The sequence below is a fragment of the Triturus cristatus genome, chromosome 4_1 (genome assembly GCF_964204655.1).
Source record: "Triturus cristatus chromosome 4_1, aTriCri1.1, whole genome shotgun sequence".
Taxonomy (NCBI): Eukaryota; Metazoa; Chordata; class Amphibia; order Caudata; family Salamandridae; genus Triturus; species Triturus cristatus.
This window is the reverse complement of record NC_140585.1, coordinates 12,958,823-12,979,034: the sequence shown is the minus strand read 5'-3', so window position 1 is coordinate 12,979,034 and position 20,212 is coordinate 12,958,823. Positions and strand designations below refer to the sequence as shown.

Here is a 20,212-nt window from a genome sequence, read left to right as displayed (position 1 = left end):
TCCAGCTTCCTTTGTTTCATATTTGAAAGTCACACATAAAGGCCAATAGAATGTGTGGAAGTTGAAAAACCACACGGACAAGTTTGGAGAAAGTCTAGAGTGATTCCAAGAGGCCTCCACATAGAGCAGCGCATGCACGCTGCGCTAGGCTCGACCTAAAAACTACGCTCCACGTAACTCGGTGAGCTCCGCAGAGTGCGCAAACTCCGTGAACGGAGTTCACTGCCCAAGCTTGAAAATAATCCCCTTAACTCAGACAGCACTACCAGCAAAACAATATTGGCCAAGAACCAGAAAGAGCTGTTAAAATAATTAACTTCCAAGAAAATAAGCATTGGCAAAGCCAACTACCAGCAAACCACTACTGGCCAAGAAGCAGAAAAAACTCCTAAAAATAATTAACTTGCAAAAAAACAAGAATTGGCGAAGCCAATATGTCTGGCATTAGCTGCCAGCTTTTTAGCTTTCTCAATGCTTGTTTTGTTCTTCGATGGGTTCAGTAAAATGTTACTCTTGGATTAGCTGCCAGCCCCTTACCAGTATGCATTAAACAATGGCTAGAATCAAAGCAGGTTTTTATTCTCAAAAACGCTCAGATTGCCATAGCACTTTGTGGCAATGAAGGGAACTACTTTGGGTGCAGATGTGACCCTTGTGAAAGAGCAGAATGCCATCACTCACAGTAGATGTAGCCAGTTAGCCGAAGTGGGCTGGGCCTCGCCCCATACTATATGCTGTAGTGGGCAACAGAAAATGTGAACGAGTCAAGCACAGACCAATGGATGAATTGGACGGGGTGGCTAAAAGCCCCAGTAAGTAAGAAGGGTATATGTAGACTGTTAGCAAAATGAAAAGATCTGGCTAACCCCATACCTACAACCCTGCTCACCTAAGTACTCATTCACTAACCAAGCAGCCTCCAGGGGTCCATGGGTGTCAGAAGAGACATCCTGATCTGAGGCCGTCACCCACCAACACTAAACTTACAACTCTCCTCACATAGGTACGCGGTCACTAACCAAGCATCCTCCAGGGGTCCATGGGTGCCAGAAGAGACATCCTGACCCTAAGCCGCCACCGGCCCCCCACCCACTATGTAACATGCCTAGGGGCCCACTGCACAGGTGCATGGCTACCACGCCTTTGGGCCCTCTGGCTTGGTGTGTATCAGGATGTTTGATGGACACAAGGTTGGTGCTGGCTGACAAGCACTTTGGGGGGGCAGTGTGTTGGAAGTACAGGGGTTTAATGCCCTTCTGGAAGCATTCTGGATCCTTTTCACTGCTGGCAGTTTGATGAAAGAAATGAAATACCCCTGATAACGTGTTTTCCTTTTCTGAGAGAGGGAAGGGCGTTGCCAGGAGCCCGCCAGCTTACAAGAAAGTCACGTGATTTGTAAGAAACGAGTGGTTTGTAGGAACTCCAGCCAAACACAACATACCAGGTGTCTGGTGCCCGGGGCGCGCTAGACATTGGGAGGGTGAGGTATATATCACCAACGCAGGGGAGGAGGAAGTAAAGGGACAGAAACTCCTAGTCTTTGAAGGAGGGAGAGAGCAGGAGGCAGGAGGCAGGAGGCCAGAGCAGGAGCTGCCAGGGACACAGACCCTCTGCAGACCTCAGGAGGTGAGACTTGTATGCCACTGCCACATGTGCCCTCGCACACCAGGCGCCCTCCCTCTCCCTCACTCCCCGTCGGTACCTCTCTGTGCCTTGTGATGGCCTGTAGTAGGGTGGGTATTCATAAACTCCCTTTTTTGCAGAAGCAGAAAGGACGGAGGTTTAGAGAGCCGACCTGTCACGGCCCTGGTGAGCAGCTGTGAGAGGTGCAACGGCCCACACCCGTGACGAAGACACCGTCCCTTCACCGACAGAGGCTCCACCGACCCTTCACCGACAGAGACTCCACCGACCAGTGCCAGCCATCCAGCATCAGAACAGAGATGTCCGACAAACTGGCACTCGCGTCACAGTCCGGGAGGTAAGGGGCGCCCGCACTGCTTCTGGGGGGGATTCCAGGAAACATGAGCCCCGATGGTGGGCTGTGATGTAATCGTGAGCTACACTCGTAGCGCTTTGAAAACAAGAAAGACTGCAGGTTCATCTAGGAACTATGTAATATCCGTGTCATCCTCGCACGGCAGAGAGGGCAGGTCCTTTGGGTCCTCCACGCGCTGCAATGGCATAAGATAAATGACTTGCACAAGAGCACATGATTTGTTACTAACAGGACCACCTGGCTAGGGTGACCAACCGTCCATAAATTTCACGGACAGCCCGTAATTTCGGCCGTCTGTCCGTTGTCCGTGAAGGATTCTTTAACGGACGCCATTTGTCCGTAATTTTAACCGGTCGCACCACCCTAAAACCGGCACCTCCCTGCTTGACTCCGAGGCTGTTAAGGTAGGGTGCAACAGACACCGATGCAGCACCAAAGCTCAGACCCCCAGCAGCACTGGAGAGGCACAGCGGGATGGCCACCCTCACACCTTCAGCCCTTGATGAGCTGTTGAGAGGTGCTTGAAGGTGACTGAGAGGGAGGGGCTGCAGCTTCAGGCGCAGGGGCATCTATTCAGATGTAAACAGCCCTGAATGCCTCATGTCTCTGCAATTTTGAGGGGCCTCACACATTCCCTTCCTACCCAGGGCCCCAAACATCCTAGAACAGGTCCACCAAGGCAGTACGTGGTTCTCTGCACAGAGCTTAATTACTGTCACTAAATTGTAAGCAAACCTCGGTTCTTCAAACATGCAGTCTATAATGTAATAAAATAAAAAAATGGCACAATCACACCCACACTGATTAACAAAGTATGGAGGACAATCAGTTAAATCAGTTCTCTTGGAGTATCTCCTTTAAGTACTGTACATCAGTAAGGGGGATGGCAAAACTAACATTTTGGAAAAAGAGCCTGTCTCTCGTTGTCTTGTCCAGGAGGGGTGAGGAGCCCTACCCCCACCCTGGAGGGGCCAAAATGATACCTGAATACTGCATGCCCACCCCTGTGCCCACCCTGGGGTAGGATCCTGTTCCCCATCTTGTGATGGTTCCTGCCCCCTCCCCCCCCAGTGATGGCTCCTGTCCCCCCTGTGGTGGATCCTGTCTCTGCCCTGGGTGGCTTCTGCCCCAGTCCTGGAATGGCTCTTGCAGCGAGGGTGGAGTTCTTGATGGGCCTCTTCTCAAAAAGGCTCAGCTCAAAATGAATATGAAGAGGTGGGCGAGTGAGTAAGTGAAGGGATGGGTGGATGGCTGGATGAATTAGTGAAAGGGTGAAGGGATGAATGAAAGATTGAATAGATGGAGAATGAGAGAGGATGGATGGATGGATTGATGAGTGAGTGGAAGGATGGATGAGAGAAAAGGTAAATAGCTGGCTGTATGGGTGGAAGGGTAGCTGGATGGGTAAAAGGGTGGATGGATGAGTGAAAGGATGGATGAGTGAAAGGATGGATGAGTGAAAGGATGGATGAGTGAAAAGATGGATGAGTGAAAAGATGGATGATGAGTGAGTGGGTGGATGGATGAGCGAAATGATGGATGGATTGATGAATTGATAAGTGCAAGGGTGAATGGATGGACGGATGAGTGAAAGGGTGGATGTAAGGATGAATGAGTGAGTGAAAGGGAGGGTAGATGGACAAAAGGATGAATAGATGAGTGAAAGGATAGATGTATGAGAGAAAGGATGGATGGGTGATAGGGTCAATGGATGGATTCATGAGTGGATGAGTAGATGGATGGGTGGGTGGATGGAAGGACGGATGGCTAAGTGAAAGGGTCGATGGAGAGAGAAAGGGAGGATGGATGGATGACTGAAAGGGTGAATGGGTGGAAGGATGAGTGACTGGGTGACTGGGTGGATAGATGGATGGCTGAGTAAGTGAAAGGATGGCTGGATTGGTGAAAGGGTAAATGGCTGGATGGATGAGTGAATGGATGGATGGGTGGAAGAGTGGATTGATGAGTGTACAGATGGATAGGGTGAAAGGGTGGATGGATGATGGAAGGATGAGTGAAAAGATGGATGAAGGGATGGATGAGTGAAATGATAGATGGAAGGATACATGATGGATAGGTTTGCAAATGGTTGAATATGTGGGCTTACTTATATACTATTGCACGACCTCCTCTGATGTGTCTGTAAAACTTATCTATTGTCCTGAAGTTTTGTCCTGAATTTTGACCTCCTGTCCTGAATTTGTGTCCTGAATTTTAACCCTTTGTCCTGAATTTTTACACTCACCGTCCTGAATTTGCACCAATGCCAGTTGGTCACCCTAGACCTGGCACTTCTAAGACAGATGAAACTGCAACTCTCTTCAAACAGAAAGTTTAATGAGAGACGTGTGCTCGTCAGAGTCCTTTTTTCCTTTCTGCAGCTTTGTGCACTCTAGGAGAGGGTACAGGATAAATCGCATAAAACATGTTGTGTGCACAACAGAGGCGCACCATCCTTTCAACATATCGCTAATTCAATAGCAAGCTGTGGCTGTAATGTGGGAAGTCATGCATATGTGGGCATACACAAATTCGGGTTTCTGTGCCTACTGCCTCTTTCTGACCCTCCAATGTCTGTGCCCTCTTTTGTGTTGCCCACGTTTGTGATGCCATGCAGCAGGTAACTCGGCTGGCTTGGACTGTGTTTGCAAGCTCTAGCATATGAAAGCCAAACCTGTTGACTTTGCTAGTGCTTGTTTGTTAAAATTCTGCATCTCTACTATTTTGCCAAACTCAGTGATAGGTGTTTGGAAATTCAGAGGCGCGTGTGTAGTTGATCCAGTTACCTACCGGTAATCTTTATTACCCCAAGCCCAGGTCTTAACATTCCATTCCTTACACGAGCAGGTAATGCCCAGTTACTTAGCTGTAATCTTCATTAGTCCAAGCCCAGGTCTTCCCATTTCATTCCTTACACATACAGGTAATGCCCGGTTACTTACCAGTAATGCCCAATTACTTACCAGTAATGCCCGGTTACTTACCAGTAATGCGCGGTTACTTACCAGTAATGCCCGGGTTACTTACCAGTAATGCCCAGGTACTTACCAGTAATGCCCGGGTTACTTACCAGTAATGCCCGGGTTACTTACCAGTAATGCCCGGGTTACTTACCAGTAATGCCCTGTTACTTACCGGTACTGCCTGGTTGCTTACCGGTAACCTTCATTACTCCAAGCCCCGGTCTTCCTGTTCCATTCCTTACACGTGCAGTTAATGCTCAGTTACTTACCTGTAATGCCCAGTTACTTACCTGTAATGCCAGGTTACTTACCAGTAATGCCCAGGTACTAACCAGTAATGCCCGGGATACTTACCAGTAATGCCTGGTTACTTACCAGTAATGCACGGTTACTTACCGGTAAAGCCTGGTTGCTTACCGGTAACCTTCATTACTCCAAGTCCAGGTCTTTCTGTTCCATTCCTTACACATACAGTTAATGCTCGGTTACTTACCTGTAATGCCCAGTTACTTACTTGTAATGCCAGGTTACTTAGCAGTAATGCACGGTTACTTAGCAGTTATGACCGGTTACTTAGCAGTAATGCCCAGTTACTTACCTGTAATGCCCGGTTACTTAGCAGTAATGCCTGGTTACTTAGCAGTAATGCCCAGTTATTTACCAGTAATGCCTGGTTACTTATCAGTAATGCCCAGTGACTGTTACTTACCATAATCTTCATTACTCCAAGCCCAAGTCTTGCCATTCCATTCCTTACACGTGCAGTTAATGCCCGGTTACTTACCAGTAATGCTCCGTTACTTACCAGTAATGCCCGGTTACTTACCAGTAATGCCCTGTTACTTACCAGCAATGCCCGTTACTTACCAGTAATGCTCTGTTACTTACCAGTAATGCCCGGTAACTTACCAGTAATGCCCTGTTACTTACCAGCAATGCCCGGTTACTTACCAGTAATGTCCGGTTACTTACCAGAAATGCCTGGTTACTTACCAGAAATGCCTGGTTACTTACAAGTAATGCCCGGTTACATACCAGTAATGCCCCGTTACTTACCAGTAACGCCCAACTACTTACCAGTAATGCCCAGTTACTTAGCGGTAATCTGCATTAGTCCAAGCGCAGGTATTCCTTACACATACAGGTAATGCCTGGTTACTTACCAGTTATGCCCGGTTACTTACCAGTGATGCCCAATTACTTACCAGTAATGCCCGGTTACTTACCAGTAATGCCCTGTTACTTACCAGTAATACCCAGTTACTTACCAGTAATGCCTGGTTACTTATCAGTAATACCTGGTTACTTACCAGGAATGCTTGGTTACTTACCAGTAATGCTCTGTTACTTACCAGTAATGCCCGGTTACTTACCAGTAATGACCTGTTACTTACCAGTAATGACCTGTTACTTACCAGTAATGCCAGGTTACTTACCAGTAATGCCCCGTTACTTACCAGTAATGCCCGGTTGCGTACCAGTAATGCCCCGTTACTTACCAGTAATGCCCCGTTACTTACCAGTAATGCCCCGTTACTTACCAGTAATGCCCGGTTACATACCAGTAATGCCCGGCTACTTACCAGTAATGCGGTTTTAATTTCCAGTAATGCTGGGTTACTTACCAGTAATGCCCAGTTTCTTACCGTAATCTTCATTTCTCCAAACCCAGGTCTTCCCATTCCATTCCTTACACATGCAGGTAATGCCGGATTACTTACCGGTCGGTAATGCCCAGTTACTTACCAATAATGCCCAATTACTTACCTGTAATCTTCATTAGTCCAAGCCCAGGTCTTCCCGTTCCATTTGTTACACATTCAGGTAATGGTCGGTTACTTACCAGTAATGCCCAATTACTTACCTGTAATCTTTATTACTCCAAGCCCAGGTCTTCCCGTTCCATTCCCTACTCATGCATTTAATGCCCGGTTACTTACCGGTATCTTAATTACTCCAAACCCAGTCCTTCCTCATCATAGTACTTAACCTTGAGCCTTGTCTCGTTGATTAGATCATGTTTTCCCCCAGTGCGAAACGTTAACGACCATATGAAAAGCATAGATTATTGATAGTCCTGACGCCCGCAATGCCACTCTCTTGAACACAAATGTCACCCTCCATTCCTCTTGAATACTGAGTAGAACACAAGAACAAACATATTCTGTATGATACTATGGAGCATCTCCTGAAGGGTGACCTGTGAAGTCAGTCAAACACAACAACCCCATTCAGATTTACGATTTTTGGGTATTGAAACCTGCACTTAAAGATACCCGAGCTACAAGTATTTCAATTGACCTAGCTGCTGTTCAGCTGGAGCAATTAGGTTAGGGTCCCACGTATACAGGAGGCCACTTACTGGATCTATATTCACTAATAGTCTTCTGTTACAGGTCCCGGAACCTGTGCCACGTTCCGGGACAGATCACTATCTAATACCCATGATCCTTTTTTTTTAAAACTAAAATTAACAATGCTGCAAACTCTCCTAGAGAGACGTTCAGAGTCAAAAGGTCCACTGGTCCAAGACTGAAAATGGCCTGGGAGGGAGGCGCATTTGCAGAGTAGTGTAGAAAGGGGGCAGGGCCTCCGGGGAGTTGCCGCCTTTGTTTTGTTTTTGTTATTTTAGGAAGGGGGCTCTGTGTGCCCCCTTCCCTTTACCCTTTTGGGTCCGGGGAACCCCAGCCCGCTTGTCTCACTGTACCAGGAGAGCCCTCCGGCCCAAGGATCAAGCCGCATCTGCCGAATTCTTCTCTGATTCTGAGCCTGTCCCCAACCCTCGTGGTGCCACCGGAGACGAGCCAACGCCCCAGCGGCAGTCTGCAGCGTGAGCCTGCATTCAGAGTGCCCCCGGGACAGAACATGACCCCAGCAGGTACTGTGCGAGCGGCCCACGTTGCCTCATCTGTCTTACAGGGCACTTTGCTTTTCTTCCTCTGAGACGGCACTGCCACCCACCTGCCTGTGAGTGGGTGATAGTGCGGCGGCCCGTGCTACCGTAAAGTGTTCCCCCACGGCACCCGCGCATTCTCACGTAACCACCGACGGTGCGCCTCCCACACCCCGGTGCTCCTCATCTAATCCAGGTACACATTACGTGACTCTGAAAATCCCTACCAGCAGAAGCCATGGGAACGGACTTCATCCCTCAGGCTCCCCCCTACTGCCATATCTCTGCCACATAACGGACGCAGCTGGAGGTGCTTAAAGTTAGTTGAGTGCCTGCTTCTTTGTTGTTGCAGTGGGTCCTGTAATGCCCGACGGGGCACTCCTAGCTTACCGAAACTTGGGGGCTACTACCCTGGGACATGCGGTCGGGACTTCCACCGTCTTCTAGGGCTGGGGGGAGTAAAGGCATAACTGCTAACAGCGGAGCAACAATAAGACACGTCTACTCAGATGCTCAGTTCGTGCCGTCAGCCACGTGCGCTGACATCACCTTTTATTATATACTACCTGTTAGACCTGGCACCTTGGCGTGAGTCTCCCTTCCACTTTTTTGTTGCTGTGCCTCATGTGTTTTGCTGGTGTTGGCTGCTCAGAGCACGTGCCACTGCCAACCAGTGCCACAGTGCAAGTGCTCCCTGTATAAAATGTATATGTTGGTTGGATTCCATGATTGGCTTATTTGGTTTACTGTCAGACCCTAGTACAGTGCACCAGGAGTGCCCAGGGCTTGTAAATACAAATGCTGCTGGTGGGCTTGCAGCACTGGTTGTGCCACCCACAGAAGCGGCCTAGTAAAATGTGTCTAAGGTCTGCCATTGCAGAACCTGCGTGCAGTCTGGTACTGCCATGCTGACTGGGCAAGTGCACCTACTTGCCAGTCCCTAAACCTTCCCTTTACTTCATGTGAGTCACCCCTATGGTAGTGATTGGACTTACTTTTGTTGAAATCTACTAAATTGTATTGTATATAACTTCTATGGTGTGCTGGATCATATTATTTTTATTTGCTTGCCTAACCATTTCAGCCCGCCTCTGCTATGATGTCTATCTGCTGTCTGGTTTCTGTGAGTGACAGGGCTGAGGAATTCCAGAGGGGCAGGGCTAGGTAGCCTGGTGGTGAATAGAGAGATTGACATCCAGATAGGTGGGAGGCGTGCACCTGGACTCTGAATAGGGCTGTGCTCTGCCACCACAATGCTGGCTCCACCTCCTGTGGAGCGGCTGATGTCTCTGCCCTGCATCTTGAATAGAAAGTCAGAGACATGTCAACAAAGTGCCCAGGAACTGGTTCTGGCTGGGCAAAGGCCCCTCTACCCCAGAGGAACAAAGGAATTAGGGGTATAAGTATTGGGACCCTGCTCCCAAGAAATTAGATCCTGCTTCACAAGAAGAACCTCTGCCTGAGGAGAAGGAACTGGGAAAGCTGTAAGGAGGAGTACTGTCCCTGACCTGGGGGATTGGCCTGCAGTGGTTGCCTTGCTGCTGAAGGAGAGGAGAAAGACTACAAAGAAACTTTATTTCAACTTGTGCTTAAAGATCTCCAAGGGCTTGTGAGTGAGCTTGCCCCCTGAACGAAGTCCCAGGACCAGTGGACTTCATCCGCCTCACAATCCGCTGCTAGAAACGCTGTTTTTAGCACTTTCCGAGGCCGGGAGCTGGGTACGCCTCGTACCGCCAATTCGTGACCAGCAACGCACCGTATCCGCTTGTCTGCCTCAATCTACTCGTACTACGATCCGTAGATCGCACCATGACTGGCTGACTTCGCCGCGTACAAACGCTGCGCTTCATTGAACCATCTTGCTGAAGTTAAGGCTGCCGCTCGCATCTAAGGGGGGGAACTACTCACCGTACGTACGCCCCGCACTGCAGCCAAAGACTGAAAGCCGCACCCACAGTACGGCTCGTACGCCGTAACGAACAGCAGAGCGTACAACGTCCCGTCCCCTCAAGCAATGCGACTCAGGGCCCCAACGAGCCGTAAGCTCGCACCGTAAAAGGAGGACATCGCAGCGTACAACGCATTGCCTTCACTGCAGCGTCCGTGACAAACTCTCCGAAAGCTAAGGTACTGTGTACGTTTCGCCCCGTAAGGTGTACGCTTCGCAACGGAGCGTCCGCAGCGCTTATAGACTCATCTTGTAGGCCAGCTCATCCCCGTATGGGCCGAACCTAGAAGAACGACGCGCACATAACTTTTAAAGTACGCTGTAACAAATAACTGCTTATTGCTATTAGTATTGTGGGCCTTTTTATCGTCATTTGGTCTTGTGCTAAGCCTGATATAAAATACTTATTTTTGATAAACCCAGTGTGGAGTCCATTTGTGGGGTTGTCACTGAGTTACGGTATATGGTCACAATGCTTAACCTATAACGCTCTGAGATAAGCCTTGTCTGCTTGCGCCAAGCTACCAAGAGGGTGAGCAGGGGTTATTGTAGGAGTGTACCCCCTTACCCTGACTAGAGGAGAGGGTCCCTACTTGACACAAGTACCTACCTGTGCCATCCAGAGATCACCAATTCTAAGACTTCCTGGTCCGCTCCCGGCCCAGGGAGGTGACTGTACTAACAAGTATTGCAGTGGTCGGGTGGCTCACTACATCCCATCCCCCCTATAAATGAAAACACGCCAACAATAACAGTCCACACGGCTCGCTTACTGTTCTGGCCTCACAAGGCAACTCCCCAGCCGTCCCGATGTCCACTCCTTCCAGGGGCCTCCATCAACACAGGAAGTCCCTCAACCTGGAGCTCGGCTCGGGATTACGCCGTAGGTCATAGGGGGTATACTGGCTTCTGTCCCCACTACCTACGTCCCCCTGCTGATGAACGTCCTGGTGGCGGTCTGTGTTACTTCAGCCATCCACCCCTCCCGGTCCTTCAGGGGCGGCCTCCATTCTCGGGCACCCATCTTCCGGCCTCTTGGCCTCTGCTTCGTCCCAAATCTCGCTATCCGGCTCCACCACCGTCTCGCTCGGACCCCCAGCCTTCTTGAACCAGGACATATTCCTGGCTATCCGTTGGTTTCCCCTTTCAGCCACCACAAGAGTTCCTTGGATCCTCACCACCCTCCATAGTTCGTGTTCAAACGGTGTTTGGAACTTCGAGCCAGGGTGGCGGTCTCGGCCCACCACATAGTCGCCTACTTAGATGTCGGCCATCTGAGCCTTTCTCTTCCTGCTGGCCCGGTCGTTATTCTGTCGCCGGCTGGCCTAGGACCACTCCAAGTCCAGAGCTGCCGGAGTCCACTCTTCGCTGTGCAGGATACCATCCCTCACAGACCGTCTCAACAGGAGATCATTTGGCGCACACTTGGTCGTACAGTGAGGTGTCTGACGGTAGGCACTCAGAAATTGGTGTAAACAGGATTCCATGTTGGTGCCTTGAGCCACCCCAATCCTCAGGGCTTTGTTCAATGTTCTCATAAACCGTTCCACGTCTCCATTTGCCTGTGGCCATTGGGGCGTTATTTTCCAGTGACGAATGCCATGCCTGTCAAGGAAATCACGGAACTCCTGGCCCTGAAACGGCGGGCCATTGTCTGTACAGAGTTCTTCCGGCAGTCCCAATAAAGCAAAGGTATTTTCCAGTACTGGCTGGATACCCTCAAAGGCCGTGGACGCCACCACCTCCACTACTGGAAACTTCGAGTGACTGTCCACGAACACCGCCATTTGCCAGCCATCGGGGAAATTACCAAAGTCCAAACTCACCCATGCCCAGGGGGTCAGACTCGGCCCCTCGGTTATGACTGGTGCTTCCGGCGGGTCAGCCCCAGTCACCAGGCAGGCGTGGCGCCTCCTCACTTTGTCCTCGACCATTCGGTCCATGCCTGGAAACCATACTTTCGCTCTCATCGGGCCTTGGTTTTCTCTACTCCTTGGTGGCCCTGGTGCGCCAGGTCAACGGCCTGGCCCCTCAATGCTGCTGGTATCACCAAGCGTGTGCCCCTCAATATCAAGCCATTGCCTGTTGCACTCAACTCCTCACGGCACCTCCAGAGACCTTCCCAGTACTCCTTGTCAGCCGTTCAGCCGTTATTACCCCGCAAAAACCACTTCCACTGGTGATCCTGCAGCATGCGGGCAACCTCCTGCAGGCACTCGTCCTGCCGCAACGCTTCTTGGATGTTCTCCAACAGCAATGCATGGGGGAGGACCTCTTCCACCAGTTGTCGGACCAAATCTCCAGCTCCTTCATCCACCTCCCGCTCCTGGAGTCCTTTTCGGCGCTAGAGGATGTCGCGAAAGGTAATCTGCCAGGTTGCTCGCTCCCGGGCGGTACACCACCTCGAACCTGTACTGTTGTATCTGGACAGCCCACCTCTCAATCCGCGGAGGTCCATTCCGTGCCCGCAAACAACGGCACCAGCGGCTTGTGATCTGTCACCACCGTGAACACTTGCCCACACGGGTATATATGGAAGTGTTTACATGCCCACCGGATGGCCAGAGCTTCCCTCTCGATCTGGGCATAGCGAGTTTCCACTGCCATGAGGGCCCGGCTGGCGTACGCAATCGGCACCCACTCATCCTGATCTGTCCTCTGTAGCAGCACTGCTCCTAGCCCCACCGGGCTAGCATCCACAATGAGTTCAGTGGCCACCCCCGGCCGGAAGTAACAACAGTGGCGCCTTTAAGCAATGCCTTCTTCACATCAGGAAACGCTTGGGCTTCTTTATCAGACCATTGCCAAGTGACATCTTTTTTTGTGAGCTGTCAGAGAGGCTCCGAGATGGTAGCCAAACAGGGAATGAATCGTCCACAGTAGTTAGCCATTCCCAGAAAGCTTCGTAATTCGGAGGCCGTATGGGGAATCACGGCTGTCCGGATAGCCTCCACCTTGGCCGGATCTACCTGCAGTCCTTAGGCAGAGAACCTGTAACCAAAGAACTCAACCTCCATGGCATAGAAGTCACACTTGGTACGATGGAGTGTTAGGCCTTGCTCCACTAGTCTCCGCAGCGTGGCTCTCAACCGCACATGGTGTTCCTCTAGTGATTTGGAGTATTTCAGAATGTCATCACTGACATTCAGGACACTCACCAGGCCCGACAGCGCCTCCCTTAAAACGCTTCCGCTGCTGACGATACCCCAAAACTCAACCTTTTGAACTGGTCCCACATGGATGGAGAACGTGGTGATATATCGGTTCTCCTCGGCCAGCATCAACTGATGGTACCCAGAGTTCAGATCCACCTTTGAAAACCACTGTGCGCCATTCAGTTCGGTGACAATTTCATCAATTGTCGGTGTAATGTGTCTCTCACGTCGTATGGCTTTGTTCGGCAGCCTCATGTCAATGCATTGTCTAATAGCCCCAGGCTGTTTGGGTTTGGGTGCTTTCACCAGAGGCAACACCCACGGTGCTGGGCCTGACACCTTCTCAATCACACCATCTCTTTCCAATCGGTCCAGCTCAGCTTCCACCAGCGGTCGGAGATGGAACGGCACCCTTCGGTGAAGCAGCGCCACTGGTTGAACAGTCTCATCGATATGCAGCTGCACCTCCACCCCCTTCAGGCAACCCAACCCCCGGAACAGCTCCGGGAACTCCGCAAGGATCTGATCCGCCTGTGACTGGTGGACATGCTTGGCAAACATTACCAACCCCAGGTCCTCGGCTGTGTGCCAACTCAGCAACAACCCAGCCCGGTCACACATGACGTAAAATCTAGTGCTAACAATCCTGTCTTTGTACTTGACTTCGGCATCGATCACGCCCTGTAGTGGAATTGGGGTATGGCCACCGTAGGTGAGGATTCTGGCCTCTGTCGGCATCAGTCTAGGCCTCGGGCTGAGCCTTCTATACTGATCAGGATCCAAAATGTTCACCGACGCCCCTGTGTCAATGAGCGCCCGAACACACAATTCTCCAATCCACACCTGACACGTGGGCGGCGACCTCCTGGCCATGTTGATCCCTGGATGTGGGAAATGACAAACACATTGTCCTCCTCTTCATCTGTGACTGCCAACTGCTGACATTGGCCGCTCAGGTCCTCCACTTCCTTGACCGCCTTCACCCCCGGCGTGAAGCCTCGACCCAACGACCTGCCTCCACTCTGCGGCACCCCACTCTGACACACTTTTTCAAAATGTCCATACTTATTGCATTTTAGGCACTTCCTCCCTTGTGCAGGACATACTCTTGGGCATGCGCTCCCATGCCATAGTTCCGGCATTCGCGCCTCTGGCGTCTTTCTTCCCGCCTGGTGCCGGCTCCAGCCACCGTGCCGTACTCCTCCTTGATCTCCTCGACTCGCTCCTCCTTGATGGGCGTCAGGAACAACGGCTGTGCAATTGCCGACTTCTGGGCCAGCGCAACTTCCATCTCTCCAGCCCTCAAGTCAGCTAGCTCATGCGAACGTCCCAGGACCAGAATTTCGTCCAAGGTGATCCCGGCTGCCTCAGGATCAGCTTCCGCAGCTCAAGGGACTTGCACCCCACAATCAGCTGGGCTCTCGTCTCGAACTGCCGATCAATGCCCACACAGATACTGCCCAACTGGCGCAGCCGTGTGAAAAACATGTCAAGGGACTCACCATCCCATTGCTTGGCCTGTCTCAGCTTAAAATGCTCAAAGTTCGGATTCAACTGTGGGTCAAAATGGCGGTTCAAGGCCCTGACTGCCTTCTCATAGTCATCTCTGTCGCCCGTGTTGGGCAGATCCTGGAATAGGTCATAAAACTCATCGCCACCCAGCAACAGCGACCTTTTCACAGAGTTGTCCGTCTCCTTCGTAGCGACAAAGTACTTCTCCAACTGTCCCAGCCATTTCCTCCAGCACGGAGCCGCCGTCGCCGGGTCCGCCCAATTGACTGAGTCAGTCTTTAAGGGTCAGGAAACCTCTAAGATCATAGCAGATCTGGGGACTGAAGTCAGCACATTAAAATCCTAGGCCTTACTCATCAAATAAACTTCTATTAGCTAGACCAATTAAGCAGACAATTAGACATCCATTGGAACCAACTAACTATTCTGGTAGTCTAATGCCCCTAATGTCAGTACCTGTCCAGCATCCCACAAACTCTGTTAGCAAGAACATATCTGTCCGGTATTTAGAAACGCCAGGTTGCATGCCAGCAATGGCCGATCTGAAATACTGGGCCCGACATTAATCATTGGTCCTGCTTTTTTATCTCCCACTTCTGAAGGTTTCCAATGTAACTGTAATAGCAGGAGCGAACACAATTAGCATTTGTATGACTAATGTGCCCAAGGTTCCATCCAACGTGAAACACGAAGGTGAAGACTCCTTAATAAATAAATCTATACATTGTATCTGCCAGGTAAAGGGGTGTTGATCAGTGATTAGGGAGGACCTCTTACAGGCAAAAAGGTTAACTTACCACAACTCTCAGTTGGACTGCATAGAACTGCTCCTAGTTGATGGAAATGTGGCCCATAACCTCATAGCATTGAAGGCTAGGTCAAGCTCACCATCCCCACTAGTATCCAACTTAAGTATAGATCATTCACTTGATCACTGTTGCTACCGGTCCACCGTTACAACACTCTTCAGGGTTCTGACTCGCCTCTCGCTGTCAATGATTGACTCGTACACCAAGCTTTTCCTGCAGGCACGATTTCCCAATCCCCAAGCTCAAGCAATACTCATTATCTAACAAATAAAGTAAGCCATTATACTATTACATTACCATCAACCCCTCCGCCTCTCTGTCTTGCGACTCCAGAACAGCATCAGACCATTAACGATAGACCTAACGAGGTGACTCTGCTACCAGCAACATTCCAGACAGATACACAAGTAGGAAAAATGGCAGATGGAACACAGCTTTTTCATTTAGCTGACCAAGGACTGCCCACAAAGCTTAGGCTACTATTGTGGAACGTGGCTGGGATGAGGTCTAACGTGTCCCTTGCGCACTGGATCCAATATATCGAACAATACAATATCTGTATTCTCCAGGAAACTTGGTCTACTTCCCCTGTTTTCATTCCCGGCTAAATCACGTTCCATTGACCAGCAAACCAGGGCGACCTGTTGGGGGATTGCTGATTTGGGTAAAAATTGCCCTTCATTGCACCATTTGAGAGCTCAAGACCAACAGCCCTGATATTCTAGTGATTCAAATTAGGGGTGGAAATGGTCTATGCCCGAGGAACCAAGGCTGGCTGCCGATTATCCACTCTTCAAGTGTTGGAAAACTGTCTTGACAATAGGGTCACCCAGTAACCTATGAACCCTTAGAAAAGGACAACTTATGTGAAACTGGGGAGGAAGATGAGCTCATCCCCCTGCCCCTTGAGTTACTACCTATTAAAAAATGGACCCAAACGGCGCTGCAGCTCAATGCCAAACGGCCTCCAATGGCCGCACTAAATCTGATAAAACGGGGGCAAATACCCACAACAGAACCACTAATATGAGTCATATTGATTTGAGACTATGGCCTAGAGTGATTGATATGGCATTGGGGTCTACCATCGACAGTGACCATAACCCCCTTGAGCTCGATTTGACATCACCCTGGGCCAAATGCTCTAGCCTCCCAACCCCTATTCTTACAACTAGGGAGGTATGCCCAACTAATGATAACAGTTGTCTTAAATGGGTATGTGTAGCTAAGGATACTGGGAAATTAGAAGCAATCAAACTCAATCTCCTGGATAGCACCAGAGAGATATATAGATTATTTGAGCACCCTGGTGGATTGGCTAAGATTGGGGCCTGTCATACTTACCTTTTTAACCAGTTGGCTTCTTACTTTAGAATGTTGCAATGCCCGCAGGGCACCTCCAAGAATACCAGGCTACAGTTCTCCTGGTTTAACCAGTGGTGTACGAGCCTCAGATCAAAATTGGCCGCTGCACTTAGAGCAAATAATGTGGTTGAATTGAGAGAAACTAGGAGGTCCTACAAGACAGCTTTGTTTAGATCAAAAAAGGAATGGGAAAAGAATCGATGGCTGTTGATTAGTGACACTTGCCATAGAAATGACTCTCAACAGTTGTGGCTTTTAGTCACCAAGGGAGATGCAGAAAGACCTGGGCCACCCACTAATAACATTGCCATTGCTACCTGGCATGATCATTTGTCTGCACTATATACTGGACCTAGTGAGTTTTCCACTGAGGCCCCTATTCTGGACAACATTTGTCCCCAGACTAGAGGGCTTTTCTCCTTAGATGAAATTAGGTACAGCATTAATTCTATCATTAGGAACAAAGCTCTGGGGCCAGATGGCATTCCTGATGATGTATTTCTTAGTGACAAAGAGAATTGGTCAAGATATACTTTGGCACTAGCCAAAGGAATTGCTGAAGGTGCCCCAATACCACCTTTTTGGAAGGGAGCAGAGGTGATTCCAGTCTTAAGAAGGGTGAACACTCAATGCCCTCCAAAGGTAGGCCTATCAGCCTGATTGATAGTGCACAAAAGGTCTTTACCTGTGTACTTCTTATGAAGATCCAGACATGGATATGTGACAATAACATCTTGTCCCCTTTTCAAGCAGGGTTCAGACAGAAAACTAGCACTATCTACCAGGTTTTTTGCTTCCTTTTATTGGCCTGGAAGACTGTGACTATTGGACAGGGAAGCTTGTACGTAGCATTAATTGACTTAGAGTCTGCATTTGACCTTATCCCCAGATACAAGTTCTGGTGTGTCCGAAAGGAGATGGGCCTCCCCTCCGAGATCCTGGCGTTGGTTGTTCATCTTCAAGGGTCCACTGGGGCAGCCAAAAACAATTGACAGATCTGATTAGAGTTGATAGGGGGGTCTGACAGGGTTGTGTACTGGCTCCTACTCTCTTCTCGCTTATTTTAAATGGAGTTGTTCAGTATCTTACTGATATTCCTGCTGACACACCTACTTTGGGGGGAGTCAAGGTGACAACTCTACTGTTTGCTGATGATACGTTGATAGTCTCCAAGACCACAGGGCATGTTTGCACACATGTCACCTCAGGCCCTGCCTCCTCCTTTCACCACTGTGCAAACGCGTCCCGTTTCGCGTTTTAAGTTGGGGAATTAAGTCACCTTCAATCCTGAGGGTCCCTGGGGTCCAACTAGCCCACCAGGTACCTCCAGTAAGCGCCACAGGCCTGTGTTGCAGAGAGGTGGTCTAGGCCACGCCCCTTTTTACACCTCTCGGCAATGCAGCTCTGTGGTACTTACTGGAGGTACCTGGTGGGCTAGTTCGACCCCAGGGGCCCTCAGGATTCAAGGGGACTTAATCTCCCAACTTAAAACGTGCCACGGGCGCATTTGCAGAGTGGTGGAGAAAGGGGGCATGGCCTTTGTCTACCTCTCACCAATCCCACTGCGTGCGGCTTACTGGAGGTAAAAGGTAGGCTAGTTTGCCCCTAAAGGACCCCCAGCACTGAAGGGGACTTTAATACCCATCCAAGAGCGTACCAAGGAGCGTGTTTGTAGAGTGGGGGCAAAGTGGGTGTGGCCTGGTACGAGTACTTACCAATTCTGCTGTGTGGGACTGACTGGAGGTAATAGTTTGGGATGTTGGCCCCCAAATATGTCCTTGGGGGCCAACTACCCCTCTTGTTACGTCCAGTAAGTCCCACACAGTGGGATTGCTAAGACGTCTTCAGAGGCCATGGCCCGCTTTCTCTTCCACTCTGCAAACGTGCCTCGTGGTAGACTACAGGATAGGGGATGAAGTCCAATTTAGTCCTGAGGGAGTTTGGGGGCCAAAAATCCCTCCTGGTACCTCCTGTAAGTCCTACGCAGTGGAATTTCTGAGCGTTGGTTGGACGCCCAGCACCCTTTCTCCGCCACTCTACAAACGCGACTACTAGTTAAAGTAGCATATTTCTGCACCTCTGATTTAGAGGTAATTTTAATCCCCCTGCCCTATCATGTACTAGAGCCTTACAGAGGAGGTCATGCTAATCACAGAGGTACACCAACGCATAGTGTTCCCTAGTGTATGTAGGTATTTTCACTGTATTCTAAGTGTCTTTTAACATAGCACTGGCTCTAGGACTGGTTAGTCAGAGTCAGTTACCACCAGTACCCGTCTGAAAAAGTTGTGGGCACAGGATGATTTTGCAACAAGGCCTCTTTCTGCTCCTCTGTTGGTTCTTTCTGCACATGTCTTGATTCTTCCTGCACTTTTCTTCGTCTCTGTGGACTTCTGTTGCTTCTTTCTGCATTTCTTTTGCTTCTTTCTGTGTGTCTTTTCTTCTTTCTTCACATGTCCTACCTCTATAGGCATAGTTAGAAACTAGCAATTAAAAAACCTTTGAAATTCACAGAAAAAAACATAGGTTTTAGGCACGTTATAGTTAGAAATTAGCATTTAAAAAACCTTTGAAATTCACTGAAAAAACCATAGGTTTCAGGCACGTTATAGTTAGAAATTAGCATTTAAAAAACCTTAGAAATTCACTAAAAAGAACATAGGTTTCAGGGGCGTTACAGTTAGTTGGACATTTCACTTGTACAAAACCAGTGAAATTCCCCCATTATAGTTAGTTCAGCTAACTATAACTCGCGCCCCCGCAATGCACTGCTGATGACGTCACATACTACATCACTCATGACATGGTCAGTGACATCAATGATGACATCACTGATGACATCTCAAATGACATCACTGATGACATCATCCATGTGATAATTCTCACACCCTAATATAACTTTAGATACACCCACTCTAAATTGCAGACTGCCATTCTCAAAACCATAGACACTCCAACACCAATAACTATATACTGATTCTTAGGTCTACACACACATCCACTCACTCACCCGTACAGTCACTCATACTTATGGTCACTAAGTACAGGACTATCATATGCACTCATACACCTATATAGACACTCACACACTGCCACTCATCCATAGAGGTACTCACACACCTAGTCAGTCATTCAAATAATTAATCACACTCCCATTTACTCACCTATACAGTTATAGACACAACAGCTCAGTTACTCATACAAATACTAGCACATTCTTATGCTCTTATACAATCACTGATACAAGCACACCCTCATCCATTCAGCCACTCTCACAATCACACACTCTCACTTATAGCCATTTATATACTCTAACAGACATATATACTGCCTTTCATATATGTAGTTACTCACACATGTACCACTGAGCTATACATTCACTCACTAACACACCCATACACACAATCACCCACCCATACAGTCCATCACAGATGAACTCTTGAAACCATGCACCCAGTGAATCACCCACTCACACATCTATGCACAGAGTCACACACACCCCACCCACACAAACACTCAGGCACCCATACAGATACTCAGACAACCAATCAATAACCCATATAGACAC

The 20,212-nt window shown here is 49.3% G+C and overlaps 1 protein-coding gene across 1 annotated transcript in view; it reads left to right on the top strand.

The window, feature by feature from the left end:
- Nucleotides 1-1,432: 1,432 nt before the first annotated feature.
- The window catches only part of LOC146839304 (GTPase IMAP family member 7-like), a 52,905-nt gene continuing 34,125 nt past the window's right edge, over nt 1,433-20,212 (top strand). Inside the window, exons 1-2 of the mRNA XM_085651337.1 lie at nt 1,433-1,626; nt 1,764-1,981. Of these exons, the coding sequence (XP_085507463.1) occupies nt 1,944-1,981 (38 nt within the window). The 5' untranslated portion in view covers nt 1,433-1,626; nt 1,764-1,943. The remainder of the gene's footprint in view (nt 1,627-1,763; nt 1,982-20,212) is intronic.